Genomic DNA, 17,075 nt, shown 5'->3' with positions numbered 1-17,075 from the left:
GTATTTACTTTAGAGAGAGAGAAGGGAAAAAGCATGAGCAGGAGGGGCAGAGGGAGAGAGAGAATCTCAAGCAGACTCCGCACTGAGTGGGGAACCTGATACAGGGATCCATCCCAAGACCCTGAGATCAAGACCTGAGCTGAACCCAAGAGTATAATGCTTAATCTACTGCACCACCCAGGTGCCCTGAAAAAAATCTTTAATAAGGCTGGATACAGTTTGAAACAAAATAAAACAATGTCATACAGCTTATTTATGAATATGGAGCCAGAAATTGAATCCCAAATCTATTTGACTTCCACTCCCATTGAACTACCTTCAATGTTACCATAGCTCCTTGGTTTCTCCGTGCATAAAACAAGAATGGTAATAGGTACCTCCCAAGATCATCACAAGAGTCAAAGAGTATCTGTGAAATCATAAATGCCTAGAGGTAACTGATGCTTATTATTCTTTTTAACAACCAAACTACCATAGAAATGTACCGAGTGAGTAGAAAAGAAGAAAATTAAGGGCGTTAGGATTGACAAAATAGGAACCAGGCAGACTTTACATTAAGGTGACTTCTGCCTTGGGCAGGACTTCCTGTAAATCACCTTCTGGGGAAGAGATCAGTCTCAGGACATGGAAAATCCAAATTATCAATTAGAGCTCCAAGTGGTTGAGCTGCAGGTATCAGGTACCTCATTAAAGTGGCTTAATTAGTCAAAGACTTCCTTTGCTGAGACTCACCCCAATTAAACAATGAAATTTTCCCAACATGACTTGATAAAAATCAATCTCTTTATTAAAATGTTTAAACACAACTGATGGTGTACTCTATGTTGGCTAATGGAATCTAAATTTTTAAAAAATGTCTAAACACAACTAAATGTAGTAAAAAAATAAAAACAGGTGAGGTCTGAGCAAAGGAGTTCTACATTCTGGATCGATTAGGTGTTTTTCTCTTCTATTCTTTAATTGTTTCCATTCCTAATCCCTTTCTTCTTTTATCCCCATGTTCCACTTTAAGAGGAAATGCTCAACTGCTTAATTCCACACCAAAAGTCTTTCCTTAATACAAGATAAGGCCACTCAACTGACTCAATCTTATTATTTGCTGTAATCACTTTCCTTCCCAACCTTCTCCTAACTTGCCTTTATTATAGTTTTTAATGCTGTTTTCCTCTGGTCTGTTTAAAGTGACTGTGCTCCTTTAGAGAGGACAGGCAATAAACTTTTTTTTATTAGAAAAGCCATGCACTGAAGATTGCCAACCCCAGGCTTCTCTTGTCTTTCAAAACTCTGCTCATTCCCTGACCTGAGGAAATTCACTGGGCTTTTTTTATGATGAGCATCTCTGTTAACTTTGAAGGATGCCCATAACAAATTACCACAAACTAAGTGGCTTATGACAATAGAATTGTATTCTCTTGGGGCACCTGGGTGGCTCAGTTGGCTTAGCATTTGACTCTTGATTTTCGTTCAGTTCATGATCTCTGGGCTATGGGATCAAGCCCTGTGATGGGTTCCCTTCTGGGTGTGGAGACTGTTTAACATTCTCTCTCTCTCTCCCCTTCTCCCTCTGCTCCCTTCCACCAAAAAAATAAGAATGGGTTCTCTCACTCTTCTGGAAGCTGGGAGTATGAAATCAAGGTGTCAGTAGAACCATGCTTCATCTGAAGATTCTAGGGAAGGCTCCTTCCTTGCCTCTTCCAGCCTCTGGTTGGCTGTGGACACATCACTCCGGTCTGCTTCTATTTTCACACGGCCTTCCACATTTGTCGTCTGTGTTTCTCCTCTTCTAATAAGGGCACTTCTTTTAGGATTTAGGGCCACCCAGTTAATCCAGGATACTCTCATCTCAAGATCCTTAACTTAATCATATCTGCAAAGACCCTCTTTGCAAAGAAAATCACGTTCACAAGTACCCGGGGGCTAAAACTCACACGTATCTTTTGGGGGCTCCCATTCAACCCCTAATGATAGCTAATAACTAATAACCTCTTAAATCCTATAACTGTCTTTTCCTTTTAAATTATTTCCTATATTTTTGTTACAAAATATATTTCCTATGTTACAAAATATATTTCCTATATTTGTTACAAAATATATTTCATTTTAAGTGTATATTACTTTAATGTCTCCTAGTTTCTAATATTTGAACATCATTCAGGAGTTTACAAAGTTCCTTTCCATTTATATCTCTTTAGATGTAAGGAGCAATGCTGGGTGACAGGTCTAACATATATTATCACTGTAGAGTCCAGAAGCTGAGGCTCAAAGGCTTGTCCAAAGTCTCATGTCACTCCAAGTCAGGGTTTCTTGAATCTTCATCTTTTCATCATACAACAGATGAGAAAAGTTGAGTGCTTTTCTTTTTTCTTTTTTTTTTTTTTTGAAGATTTTATTTATTTCTTTGAGACACAGTGAGCTAGCCAGAGAGAGAGAAAGAGAGAGAGAGAGCATGAGCAGGGGGAGTAGCAGAGGGAGAAGGAGAAGCAAACTCCCCACTGGGCAGGGAGCCCGTTATGGGGCTCGATCCTGGGACCATGGGATCACGACCTGAGCTGAAGGTAGACGCTTAACCAACTAAGCCACCCAGGCACCTGAGTTTTTTTCATTTTAAAATATATACAGAACATGTTCACCTTGAGCATTAATCTTGTCAGAACTGAGAAACCCCACTAGCATTTAATCCCTAGGACTTAATTAGCTCACTCAATGCAACAGCATCTAACACATATTTGGAAACCATTTATCTGTGGTCATCTGGTCAAAACATAACCTCTGGCAGCTCATTCTTATATGGTTGTCTATCCAGCATAGAAATGGTATTGTCTGTGAGTGGTTTTCATGAGTATATTCTCTCCTTCTGAAACTGAGGATGTCTTAGATGGCTATAACAGAATAAAGTAGAACCATGGTGATAAATAGACGAGCTCAGTCCAGTAGGAGGGCTTCCTGAAGAGTGGCCAAAGAGGGTCATTTATAAAAGGCACAAAACAGGGGTGCATTTCCCTTCTAGAAGGACTCAGAGTTCTGAAAACCTGGCTTGGAGGCAGAAAATAACAACTATTATTTTCCCACGAACTTGAGAGAAAACAATATACAATCGTCATGAGAAGTGTAACCTTTGGCCCTCTCTGGAACGCAATATCCTTTCCAAGTGGGCAAACCCTCGATGGTGTTGATTCGGTTTTGTGTTTGTTTCTAATAATAAAAGGGAAGTGGGAGATTTCTGGTGGCAGGCAGCCTAACCATTCATCTACAGACTTGGTATGTGTGTACGTGTTTACTTTGAATTATGTAAGCTATTCTTGTTTAATCATTTCTATTGACTTTAAAGAAGGAAACAGTACCTATGCAAAAAGTTAAATTTATCATGCCCCATGTTCAGAGATTGCTTCAGACGTTTCCCGTTTCAAAGAAAACAGTGATTTGTCTAATGTCAATCAAATCCAGTATGCATGGAACGGAAGATCGCAGATGAAATAAATAGCCCTTGCTGGGTCCTTTGAGAGGCACAAAAATTATGAGGAAACTTCTTCAGTAAGTATGACGTAATGCATATCTTCGTGTGCTGTCTTTTCTATGGGTACTTTCTCCCTCCCTCCTTCTCTCTCTCTCTTCCTGTCAGCAGGCCAAGAGGCTCCATAGACTCACTGCCAGCCTACATTTCAGCCGTCTGCACGCGCATAATGCCATACTCTAAGATTCTTTAAGAAGACACGATGAACTCCTAAACATAGTTTTTATCACAGCCTGCGACCTAAAGGAATAGTCTACGATGATCAGAAGCATACTGAGCAGAAGTGCAGTTGCCGTAGTTCCCTGACTAGGAAAAGGTGTTGAGCAAACTGATCATAACCCTTACCCTTGTAATGGTCACACTAGTGGTGCCTCATCCAAATCCCCTATCCCAGGCCAGTACGCCTGTTCCCTAGCTGCTAGGGATGGTAGTTGCTGAAAGCTTACAGCCTCTTCTTTCTCCAGAGAGTTGCTCTTGGCCCAATGGAACCATCTAGCAAGGAAGTTGACACCTTACCCCAAAGCTGACAACTGACTGGCTAGGAAGCACGAAAGTCAGGCCCACTCTGCTTGAAGGTGTGGCTGTGTGGTATAGTCAAACAGCAAACTTCCCTATGGGATCCCTCTGAAGCTAGTCTCCAGGTGAAACCACCATGTTTTTTCATGTTTTCCCTTGTTTCATCCAGCTTCCCTCCCTCTCATTCTCCTAAGAATCCTTGCCCAAAAAATCCCTGTCTCAGGTTCTGCTTCTAGAACCTTGTGGAAGACACTTCCTTGATGTGGAGAGCAAGAGCCATCCTAGACAGCAGAAATGGTGCTTTTTTGTAGCAACCAACCAAGAGGACCTGCCCTTTGCACTCTGACCTCTGACCCAAATCAGGTGCTCCCTCTCTCTCCCTCACCCTTGTAGCCAATGAGCCACCAAATAAAACCTCTATCTCCTCAACATCTTGTTATCCTAAGTGCTTTCCAGTCACTACCCTAGTTCAGGCTCTCGTGGCTTCTTAACTACAGTAATGGCATTTCTTCCTACTGGTCTACCTGACTTCAGGCCTATCTGGTAATCTTTTTTTAAAAAAATATTTTATTTATTTATTTGACAGAGAGAGAGAGAAAGAGTACAAGCATGTGGAGCGGCAGGTAGAGGGAGAAGCAGGCTCCCCGCTGAGGGGGACTCAATCCCAGGACCCTGGGATCATGGCCTGAGCCAAAGGCAGATGCTTAACCTTAACTGAGCCACCCAGGCCCCCCTGTCTGGTAACTTTCTAAATGACAAATTTGATCATTAGGAGTTCCTTTATCCTCAAACACTCTCATTGGCTGCCTTATTACTATCAGTGTAATGATAATGGCCACCCTTTATTATATATTAAGTGATACACATGCACTATCTTATCCTGTAAAGTAACACTGCAACAAAGTTACAATGATCCCCTTTTGTTGGTAAGAACATAGAGTCTCTGGAAGGGTAAGATTTACCTAACACCCACAGCTAATCAAGGGTTGATCCAGAAAGTGTTTTAGCTGACTCCTAGACCATGCTGTTAATCTCATGACAAGGTTGCCTCTCAGTAAACCCAGACACAGCATTTGGGCTTTCAAAGCCCTCTATGGACAGAGCCCAAAATAATCTCTCAAATTTATCTTCTCCCAACTCATCACACTCCTCATGTCAACCAGACAACTGGTTCTTCCTTCCAAACACTTTGAACATCCCTCTTTCCTGCTCCTGCCGATTTATCTCACTAGAGCTCAATGTGCCCACAACTCCACCTTCACCCTTGTGGCCGACTATGTGCATTCTCTTCTACAGTGTGACCTTGATCCTTGAATCTGGACTGGACTGGCTCTCTCCTTACCAATAATATACAGTAGATTCATCAAGCAAAAAAAAAAAAAAATATATATATATATATATATATATATATACAGCAGAAGTGACATTGTGTGACTCCTAAGGCCAGGTCAGAAAAGCCCGCACAGGTTTCTGCCTGAGACCACCATGCTATGGAGGCTACGTGCACCCCAGTGACAGCCCACCTGAGCTCTCAAATGATTTCCGGCTGAGAGCCGGCATCAACACCAGCCCTGTGTGGGTGCCATCTTGGACATCCAGCCCCTGGAGGCTTCAGATGACTATACACCATCATATGTGACCACAACCACTTAAGAGACCCCCAGGAAGAACTGCTCCACTGAGACCTTCCTGAATTCCTAAACATAAGATTTTTAGATAATTAAAAGGATGGTTTAATGCCACTAAGTTTTGGGGTAAATTACACAACTAAGTTCTGAGGTAAATTACACAACCAGAGAAACCATGACAGCCTTATGATCTCCCAGTGCCCTAATTAAACGCCAGTCTCTGTAGGAGGCCTCTTTTGTCAGATTTAATTTCCACCTCTGGAAACTCTCATAAAAATTAGCTTCTCAAGTACATCACATATTAAAGTTGGCCTTGTATTAGTTCTTTGTGGGCTTACCTTTTCCCTCTAATCCACACATCTTGAGGGTAGAAGGAGTGCAGTACTGATATTCATTAATCTTTATATTCCATTGCTACTAACCCTGTGCCTAGTACTAAGTAGACCCTTAATAATTGTGTGTCATAGAGCTTGAAGTCCGGAATTGTGATGCCACCAACGTTGGCTTTCTTTTTCAATATCCCTTTGGCTATTCGAGGTCTTTTCTGGTTCCATATAAATTTTAGAATTATTTGTTCCATTTCTTTGAAAAAGATGGATGGCACTTTGATAGGAATTGCATTAAATGTGTAGATTGCTTTAGGTAGCATAGACATTTTCACAATATTTATTCTTCCAATCCAGGAGCATGGAACATTTTTCCATTTCTTTGTGTCTTCCTCAATTTCTTTCATGAGTACTTTATAGTTTTCTGAGTATAGATTCTGTGTCTCTTTGGTTAGGTTTATTCCTAGGTATCTTATGGTTTTGGATGCAATTGTAAATGGGATTGACTCCTTAATATCTCTTTCTTCTGTCTTGCTGTTGGTGTAGAGAAATGCAACTGATTTCTGTGCATTGATTTTATATCCTGACACTTTACTGAATTCCTGTATAAGTTCTAGCAGTTTTGGAGTGGAGTCTTTTGGGTTTTCCACATATAGTATCATATCATCTGCGAAGAGTGATAATTTGACTTCTTCTTTGCCGATTTGGATGCCTTTAATTTCCTTTTGTTGTCTGATTGCTGAAGCTAGGACCTCTAGTACTATGTTGAATAGCAGTGGTGATAATGGACATCCCTGCCGTGTTCCTGACCTTAGTGGAAAAGCTTTCAGTTTTTCTCCATTGAGAATGATATTTGCGGTGGGTTTTTCATAGATGGCTTTGATGATATTGAGGTATGTGCCCTCTATCCCTATACTTTGAAGAGTTTTGATCAGGAAGGGATGCTGTACTTTGTCAAATGCTTTTTCAGCATCTATTGAGAGTATCATATGGTTCTTGTTCTTTCTTTTATTGATGTGTTGTATCACATTGACTGATTTGCGGATGTTGAACCAACCTTGCAGCCCTGGAATAAATCCCACTTGGTCGTGGTGAATAATCTTTTTAATGTACTGTTGAATCCTATTGGCTAGTATTTTGGACCATTTCCTTACACCACACACAAAAATAGACTCAAAATGGATGAAGGACCTCAATGTACGAAAGGAATCCATCAAAATCCTTGAGAACACAGGCAGCAACCTCTTCGACCTCTGCCGCAGCAACATCTTCCTAGGAACAACGCAAAAGGCAAGGGAAGCAAGGGAAAAAATGAACTATTGGGATTTCATCAAGATCAAAAGCTTTTGCACAGCAAAGGAAACAGTTAACAAAATCAAAAGACAACTGACAGAATGGGAGAAGATATTTGCAAACGACATATCAGATAAAGGACTAGTGTCCAGAATCTATAAAGAACTTAGCAAACTCAACACCCAAAGAACAAATAATCCAATCAAGAAATGGGCAGAGGACATGAACAGACATTTCTGCAAAGAAGACATCCAGATGGCCAACAGACACATGAAAAAGTGCTCCATATCACTCGGCATCAGGGAAATACAAATCAAAACCACAATGAGATATCACCTCACACCAGTCAGAATGGCTAAAATCAACAAGTCAGGAAATGACAGATGCTGGCGAGGATGCGGAGAAAGGGGAACCCTCCTACACTGTTGGTGGGAATGCAAGCTGGTGCAGCCACTCTGGAAAACAGCATGGAGGTTCCTCAGAATGTTGAAAATAGAACTGCCCTATGACCCAGCAATTGCACTATTGGGTATTTACCCTAAAGATACAAATGTAGTGATCCAAAGGGGCACATGCACCCGAATGTTTATAGCAGCAATGTCCACAATAGCCAAACTATGGAAAGAACCTAGATGTCCATCCACAGATGAATGGATCAAGAAGATGTGGTATATATACACAATGGAATACTATGCAGCCATCAAAAGAAATGAAATCCTGCCATTTGCGACAACATGGATGGAACTAGAGCGTATCATGCTTAGCGAAATAAGTCAAGCAGAGAAAGACAACTATCATATGATCTCCCTGATATGAGGAAGTGGTGATGCAACATGGAGGCTTAAGTGGGTAGGAGAAGAATAAATGAAACAAGATGGGATTGGGAGGGAGACAAACCATAAGTGACTCTTAATCTCACAAAACAAACTGAGGGTTGCTGGGGGGAGGGGGTTTGGGAGAAGGGGGTGGGATTATGGACATTGGGGAGGGTATGTGCTTTGGTGAGTGCTGTGAAGTGTGTAAACCTGGTGATTCACAGACCTGTACCCCTGGGGAGAAAAATATATGTTTATAAAAAATAAAAAGTTAAAAGTTCAAAAAAAAAAAAAATTGTGTGTCATCCTGAACTAAACCGAAGAGATAAGGAATAACTTATTCTCTGCCAATAGGAAAGAGTTGTAAATCTCCTGTTGCAGATATTTGTAGAGAATTGTAGGCCTAGTGGAGTTCTAGCCTTTTGCTGCACTCCAGACCCAAATAAAACAGTAAAATGTGCCAATAAAAGAGTAGAAAGCCCCCATGAATTAGAAGAGATAGTATAGAGCCCAATCATTGAAGAAAATGGGTTCTGCCAGCCTAGGCAGGAATATCAGCTCTACCACTTATGAGCTTCACATTCTTTGTAAGCTCCTTCTCATCCAGAACTTTAGTTGTCTTCTCTGGAAAATGGATTTATAGTGCCCCCCACCTAGGGCTGTCCTAAGGAGGAAATGAGATAATTGCTATAAAGCACTTAATTTGATGTTTCAATAATAAGCTTTTGATAAATGATACTTACTCATATCATAGGTAAGTGAGTGCACTTTACAATTCCTAGGACAAGATCAATTTTATAACTTCATTCTTAGAAAACACAATAATTTGTCATCTAAATCACATAAAACCACTATTTGTAAGAGTCCTTTTAACTATATCCACAGACTATAAATAAACCTTTGCCAGATCCTTTGTCTTGATTTTTGTTTGAAAAAATATAGTCACCATTCCAATAGACCACAGGACCAAAATCTCCTGCTTTAAAAAAAAAAAAAAAACTTATTTATTAGATTGAGAAAGCAAGCATGAGGGGTGTGGAGAGGCAGAAGGAGAGGGAAAAGCAGACACCCACTGAACCAGGGAGTGGGAAGATGTTGAACGTGGGGCTCAATCCCAAGACCCCGGGATCATGACCTGACCTGAAGACAGATGCTTAGCTGACTGAGCCACCCAGGCACCACTAAAATCTCTTGCTTTTCATGAGTTCCCCTCTATGCCCTGAGGACCACGAGGGCCCAAGCCTTAATCACTCTTCTACACCCTAGTAGGACACAGAGGAAGAAGAGTGTCTTAAGCTGGATTTGGCGGCCAGCTTCTGCTTTGACAACACTGCTTGCAAGTTGTTGGCCTGAACTGTAGATAATGCTTCCTAGGGAAACTTGATGAGGCAAGACCCCCAAAGTGGCATTTAGAGGCAAAATGTGACATTACTAAGTGAGGTGCAATTCTGGGGCTCAGTGTTTACACTTTCGAATTCCCGGGGGTCATCATTCCTATAGGACACAATGTAATGGCATCCCCTGGATGTGTGCACTGTGAACACTACATATTGCTTGGACCCTTACTGAATCTGCCTTTCCTACTGCCGGTGGGCGGGGAGGGCTTGGAGCACACTCTGCCCCAATCTCTAAGTTCTTTCAAGTGTGGGTACCAAGAAGTACTTTATTGTGGAAAAGAACACAGAATAATTTGCGTAATGATTACAAGATGTAAAGAGATACTCTGAAACCATTATCTCACATGAAAGGCTCAAAACAGATTTGGCTTCCCAATTTTTCCAAAACAGAGACAACTCTTTCAGCATAAACTTTTGTTAAGTAAATGTTCCAGTTCTCTTTTCTCAAGAAAGCCCTCCTTCCACCTTCAAAACAAATCAGCAAATAAAGTTGTTCACAGCCCTACTCATTATGTGACATTTATGAGTAGGGCATCAGTGGGGAATATAATGAGAGCAGATAATTTGAAACTTCCACCCAAAATGATTTTAAACATAATGGAGGGCTAAAAACAAAAACAAAACAAAAAAACCCACAAACAAACAAACCCCCAAAACCCAATCCTTGGCTTTGTTCCTTTGTTCTTAATGTGTGCATTTTGTATTATTCATGAGAGTTCTTTGGGGTGGCTTAGATAGTACAAAGCCAATGCTGAATCAAAAAGCTGGACTCCACTCAAATAAACCCAGAGGTATGGAATGTTCTAGCAATGAGGGTCTTAGAAGATCTTGCTTAAGTCCATCCTAATCCCTTGGGCTCCAGCCTTTCCATTGCATTTTAGGCTGTCTTCAATGGAAATGGGAAAAACTTCTCACCATTACCATCCTTTACCATACAGGAAGTCAGTCCTTCCTTTTGGGTGTATGTCATTGGGTTCCCAAACACTTACCCAAAGAGAAGACCCTGAAACCCACATGTGTTAGCTTTCTTTTATTGGTTGTCTCTGCTGGCCCCTGAATGAACTGGGGGGATGGGAGGGAAGCATGGGCCTTTGTTAGTATGAAAGAATTGAAATAGGGCAACGTGAATAAGTAGCCTTCTTCTGTACTAAACACAATTCCCTAGTGTTGAAAACTTTTATCATGATCAGTGAGAGTGCTATGATAATAGCCACAATCCCTACTCGCTTCCCACTACTCTTTACAGAACCCCAACTAGGGGCCAAACACAATGAATCTTCATAACAACTTGGCAAGATGGACGTTACTGTTTTACTGAAAATGAAACCAAGATTCAGAGATAAGGTCATCGAGCTACAAGTCAGCAAAAGCTGGGATTGGATGCCAAGTCCACTGACCACAAAGCCCACAGCCACCTGCCTCTAGCTTATGCAGACCACGCTGCAGCTTAAACCATATGCTGCCAAAAAATATAGGTCGGGTTTAGATCCATAAGCAGAATCTCCCCATAGGACCCAAAGATTTTCCTCTCATTTGGATATCTTGTACTTTGCCAAGATTTCAAAAGAAAAGAGTCACCAGTCCTTATATGCTGGTATATCCTAAAATGTACTAAACCTTCCTCACCCTTCCCTCTGCCTACCCATGTCATCTACTTTCCAACACTTGCTGGCAGTCACGGCAAGGGGAAGGGCCATGGAATCAGTGGCCGCATGGGATGAGATAGAAGCATAACTTTTAAGCAGATGCGTGTCCCTGTTCTTCTGGAAACAAACAAAAAAGTATGGGTACACTGCACCAAAGGTAGCATCACCGGAATAAGATACAGCATATATTCATTCATTCACTAATACTTGATGAGCAATTAAGATAATCAGATTTTCCCTAAGACTTTCTCTTCTCTAGGAGGAGTCTGCCTTGGTACCATCTCTCTGGAGGACAACTGAGCAATATCTATGAAATCTACAAAAATTACACGTGCATGTACCATTTGTTGCAGACCACTTTCCCTAGAAACAGAGACTGCAACCAGGATTCTTGTGCAGGTGACTTACTGAGGAAATGTTCTCCGGAGAAACCTGCAGGGGAGTAAGGGAAGTGGGGTGTCAGGAGAAGAAACTAGGGCAAGATGCAGCTTCAGATCCATCTAGCCTCAGCCTGATCCCACAAGGTGCTCTTGAGTGAAAAGTGGACCGTAGAGGCCGTCCTGGCCAGAGACAAAGAGGCTGGGCTCTATACCCATGCACCTGTTAGTCATTGGTCAAGGGCCACCCCCAGAAGGGCAGGTGACTTCTAAAACATCTGCAGGTCAGGCAGTAACTGTCAGTCAACAGCAGTTCCCCAGAAAAGAAAGCAGGTGTGAACTTTCAGCAACCACCACCTGCTGCAGCTAGGAAATGGGTATGCCAGTCCCATAAAAGAGTTCTGGGCCAGGCACCACCAACAACTGCCATCGTTGGACCCAGCAATCCCCTATCTAGTAATTTATCCTCCGTATGTTTGCATTTGTGCAAAGTAATGCACATCCAAGTTTATTCATTGCTGCATTGTTTATAATTGGAAAAGGCCCATCAATAAGCGACTGGTTAGTTACACATAGTTACACAGCCATACAACAGAATATTGGTAGGTGTGGGAAAAATAAGAATAAGGAAACTTCCCATGTGTGGATATGGGATGCCTTTAAGCATGTATTTTCACGTGAAATGAGCAAGGTGCAGAATGTAATATGTATAGTATGCCACTATATATGTCTGTTTTAAGAACATATATACACACATGTTTATATATGCTTAAGTTAACCCTAGAAGGATAGACAAGACATTGGAAACAGTGTGGCTGGAAAATAGAGTGGAAGGGAAAGTTTATGGCGTATATCACTTTGTACCTTGTAAATTTTAAACTATATGAATATATTACCTATTCAAATAAAATGAATGAAGATGGATGGATGGATGGGTAAATAGATAGATAGATAGATACATACATATATACATACACACATACATACATACATACATACATACATACATAAATTTGGCCTGAAACCCACCCAGGAGTTTCTGCCTCTCTTTTGACAACCCAAAGAGGCGGAACCATAGGACATTTTGAAACCCAAATGTTTTCTTATTCAGGGTAAGTAACTTCCTTCCTGATGATAGCTGATGTACTCCCTGCACTTGTGTGTAATTTCTGTTTTAACCAATAGCCCCTTACTTTCCTACTGCAATAGGTTTTCTTTTTGAATTCAGAGCTATAATGGAAAGTCAGTATTTCCCAAAATGTATTAAATTTAGGCCCCATAGGCTTCTCTCTTATTTTTTTCTTAAGATTTATTTATTTATTTTGGAGAGAGAGGTGGGAGGAGAGGCAGAAAGAGAGGGGGAGAGAGAGAATCCCAAGCAGACTCTCCACTGAATGTGAAGCCTGATATGGGGCTCGATTCCATGACCCTGAGATCACAACCTGAGCCGGAATCAAGAATCAGATGCATAACCGACTGAGCCACCCAGGCGCCCCTAGGCTACCTAGGTTTCTGTGCTGCAGAACTTATCGGAGCCCTTAATGTTACAATGTGCATTCTGAATCTCCTTAAAGACGCAGAATTGTCCCTTAGACCATTTGATTGCAGAACTAGGGAAAGGCTCAGCTGGGCAGTTCTTGCTTAAGCTCTCTCAATGACTGGAGTGATCTGAAAGTTTGACTGAGCTGGATGTTCAAAATGGCTCTTTCACGTGGCTGGCAATTTGGCTGTTGGTTGGAAGTTCAGTTGCGCTGGGTTGCTGGAGCACTTCCATATGGCCTTGACAGCATGTGGGTCTCAGGGTAGTTAGATTCCTTACATACACCTGGCTTCTCCACAGCCAGGTGTCCCAAGAACCAAGTAGAAGCCACATGGCTTTCTCTGAACTTGCCTCAGAGATTATGCGGTTCATTTCTGTTGGTTCCATTGGTGACAAAAGTTGCTAAGGACAGCCCAGATTCAAGTGGAGAGGCCATAGAACGCACCTGAGAAGAGTGTCAAGGAATTTGTGGATATGTCTAAAAATTGCCATGGTTCTTTATTCCTGTGATTGTACAGATGGGGCCCAAGAAGAATATTTCACCAAAATAAACAATTGAATCCATGCTGCAGAAAAGATCAACTTGTAGTAGATGCATCTCAGCCTCAAATACAGGGTTCCCTTAAGCATCAGAGGGTGCTCTATAAACATGCAGTGACTTTTCATCAAAGGCAAAGCTGGTTTCTGCATGAACCTGTTCTGGACTGTGAATCATGTCTAATTGTCATGGAATCATGCCATGTGTTAACTGCATGTTTCACTGACTTATTTTTGAAAACTGACAGATAAAGCTGGTTTCAAGATTAATTATAGTGTAGAAGAAGGAAAGAGCTGTCAAGTGTTCTATATCAATCTATTTAATAATCATACCATTTGAAACTATGAAGAAACTATAGAATTTCTGACCAATTTCACCATGTTTATGAGGATTGCACTGTGCATCCTTTTTGAAACTAAAATTTGTTTTTTAATATCGATTTATTGATTGATTTATCTTTGAGAAAGAGACAGAGAAAGGTGGGGAGAGGCAGAGGGAGAGGGAGAGACAGAATCCTAAGCAGGCTCCGTATCCAGAGCAGAGCCTGATACACGGCTTGATCTTACAACCCGAGATCATGACCTGAGCTGAAACCAAGAGTCAGATGCTTAACCAACTGAGCCACCCAAGCGCCCCTGAAACTGAAATTTGAGGCGATGAAATGATGCACTACAGTTTAGTTTGACAGAAAAAAACAAAAACCCATTCATCTTTAGTAGAGGAATTTTGAGTCCTTGGTTTGGATCATCAGTATTACCTCAATCTTTCAGAGATGTTTGTCTATGAAAGTAAAGTTGAACATCCAGATGAAAGAAAATGCTGACTTCCTTTACCATCTAACTAAAGGAAGAAAATGCCGGTAGGATTTTATTTCATGAGGACGATAAATCAAAAATGACGACCCCCCACTTAAGCATATTATAGTAGCTTATAGTTCCTTGTCAGCAAGTCTAAGGATTATGTAATCACTTACAAGTGCCTTCTCCCCAGTCCAGTAAAACGACATTAGCAGTGAAAGCTCAGAGAGTATGTGAGTAATGCATAATTAACACATTTTGGAAATCATGTGGCTGAGGCAAGGAAATCTTTCACAAGCTCTTAATGTACAAGAAAGATTTTACATATTCCGTGAAGAGAGGAGAGAAAAACAGGCTGGCTGAAGAAGTAGTTTGAAAAAAGATGGGATAATTTTTTAAGTGGGAAGGAGGCGTGGGTCTTTGTCCCAGCGCCTGGTGCATTCGGTTAAGCAGATTGGCCAAGGAGCCAAAAGAGGCAAATGGGTTTCTCTCCCCTCCAGCCAAACTGGAAAGAAGGACACCATTAATGAACCAACATTGAGCAAGTAAGTTGGGGCAGGATAGTGTGTCCTCAATGGCAGGTCACAGCACCGAACGCAAGGGACCGAAACAATGGGAGAAAGCTAAGGAGTGGAGGTAGGGGTGGTTTGTTCAGGAAAGCTGAAGTTCAAGAAAAGCAAACCATAGTGAAATACTGGGCACCACCTTCCCGATCACAGGCCAGTGTGCAAAGGGCTCTTGTCACTTTACTAAGAGTGGTCCAGCTTCGCATCCTTCCGGGTTTTCCTTGTTATTAATGAGTCTACAGGGGACACTGTGTGGACCGTGTTAAAGACTCGCCAGATCTGAAAACTGGAAAAGACCTTAGAGATCATTTGGTTCATCTGTTTTCACCTCAGGAGTCCTCTGGTTCTCAATACACAGGATTTTCTTGTCTTCAAGGGTCCTCGGGCTCAACTGTTTGTTGTCAGCTTTGCATGGTTACCTCCTACTTCGAAGTTCTTCTCCACAATCTCCATTTTCTCAGAGCTCTCTGTGAACTCCAGACTCTTGGAATTGCCTGCCACTTGCCACTTGGCAGTCACCGTGGACAAATGCCATCACCTCCCGAACGTCTCAGGTTCCCACATCCCTGCTGGAGAGAAAGCTGGTTGGGTCATTTCTGGGCACTTGAGAGCTGTAATTTCCTGGAGAAATTTTTTTTTGTTTTAAAGATTTTATTTATTTGAATGCGAGAGAAAAGGCACGAGACAGGGGGAGGGTCAGAGGGAGAAGCAGACTCCCCAGTGAGCAGAGAGCCTGATGTGAGACTCCATCCGAGAACTCCAGGATCATGACCTGAGCTGAAGGCAGACGCTTAACTGACTGAGCCACCCAGCCTCCCCCCTCCCTCTGCCAGGAGAACTTTTGAGAATGGTGTGTCCCTGGCCAGTGCTACATGCTGGAAGCATTGTTGGCTGTTACTCCAATCTTCCACCCACAACCTTTAGACCCTCATTCCCCTAGGTTCCCCACATCATGTAAACCCTTAAGCCCTTAGTTTCCTGCAATGCACAGTGCGACAGGAAACCAAACCAAACCCTGTCTTCCCATCAAAGTTTGCTTAGACTGAGAGATATCCAAACCTTCCTGGTGCATAGTAAGAGCCAACATTGCTACTTGAATGCAGGGGTTCTGGGACTGAGAACTCCCACAGTGTGGGATCCAGCAATCATAAGCACCCTGGACCAAGGGATGCCCAAAAGACACATATTCACTGTGCCTCTTGATTTTAAGTATCAAAAGCCCTTTGGAGCTAGCTTCAGCAGAAATGTATGAGAGGGGTATTATAAGGATACTAAGGTGTGTCCTGGAATAGAAGGTAGAGTTAGACAATCAAACTTCAAGAATAGCAGAGAGAACAGGGTTTGAGGAAAATGGGGTACTCATGAATTCTCCCTCTTCATCTTTAGATGTTTTTATTTCTCTCTGAATTTCTGCTTTGTTCTTCCATTTCACTGCAGAAAGGTTTTCTCTGACTCCCCAGCAAATGGAAGCAAAGATTCTAGAATAGTTTATATAGAAGAAGCAGGTAGAAATAGGAAGAGAGCCATTCTCTTGCATCAAACCTTGACTGGGGTCAAGTTCACCAAAATTTGAATGCAGCCTGTGCACACAGAGGCTGGCGCTTCAGGCTGGAAAGAGGGCATGGCTGGGAATCTGGTAAGAGAGAAGTCTGAATTGGTACAGAATCGTTTTCAAAGAGATGCCCTGGGTTCACTATGGAAATAAACACGCACATATGCACACACACACACACACACACACACGATAGTATACAGAGTAACAAACTCAGGAAGCAGGGTGTGTGTACCACTTCCATTCAACTTCCCACTGTGAAGGAGGGCTGAGTTGAGGCAACTATCAAACCTTTCAAGGAAGTCAAAATGTAGGTGAAAATCAAACAAAGGAAAAGGAAAACAAAAAGCAAGGAAAAGGCACTCTGAATGAACGTGCAAACAAAAATTCTAGAGCACATAAGGAAGTCATATGCTGGGTGCCTGGGTGGCTCAGTTGGTTAAATGACTGTCTTCAGTCATTCAGGTCATGATCCTGGAGTCTCACCTCCACAGGGACTCTGCTTCTTCCTCTGACCTTCTTCTCTCTCATGCTCTCTCTCACTGTCTCTCAAATAATAAATAAAATATTTTA

At 41.9% G+C, this 17,075-nt stretch overlaps 1 protein-coding gene across 3 annotated transcripts in view; it reads right to left on the bottom strand.

Annotated features, from left to right (window-relative positions):
• FUNDC1 (FUN14 domain containing 1) overlaps nt 1–17,075 on the bottom strand; it is a 109,920-nt gene that overhangs the window by 32,349 nt on the left and 60,496 nt on the right. Inside the window, exon 5 of one of the 3 annotated variants that reach the window (XM_082717777.1) lies at nt 15,341–15,519. The exons of 1 other annotated variant lie outside the window; for it this stretch is intronic. In XM_082717777.1, coding sequence (XP_082573903.1) covers nt 15,466–15,519 — 54 coding nt within the window. In that variant the 3' untranslated portion in view covers nt 15,341–15,465. Of the gene's footprint in view, nt 1–15,340; nt 15,520–17,075 lie in introns of those variants that run through there. One more of the 3 variants, XM_082717778.1, reaches the window with a different exon arrangement.

Source organism: Mustela nivalis (assembly GCF_964662115.1).
Source record: "Mustela nivalis genome assembly, chromosome: X".
NCBI classification, from domain to species: Eukaryota; Metazoa; Chordata; class Mammalia; order Carnivora; family Mustelidae; genus Mustela; species Mustela nivalis.
Note: the sequence above shows the minus strand (reverse complement) of the source record. Positions and strands in the feature narration are given on the sequence as shown.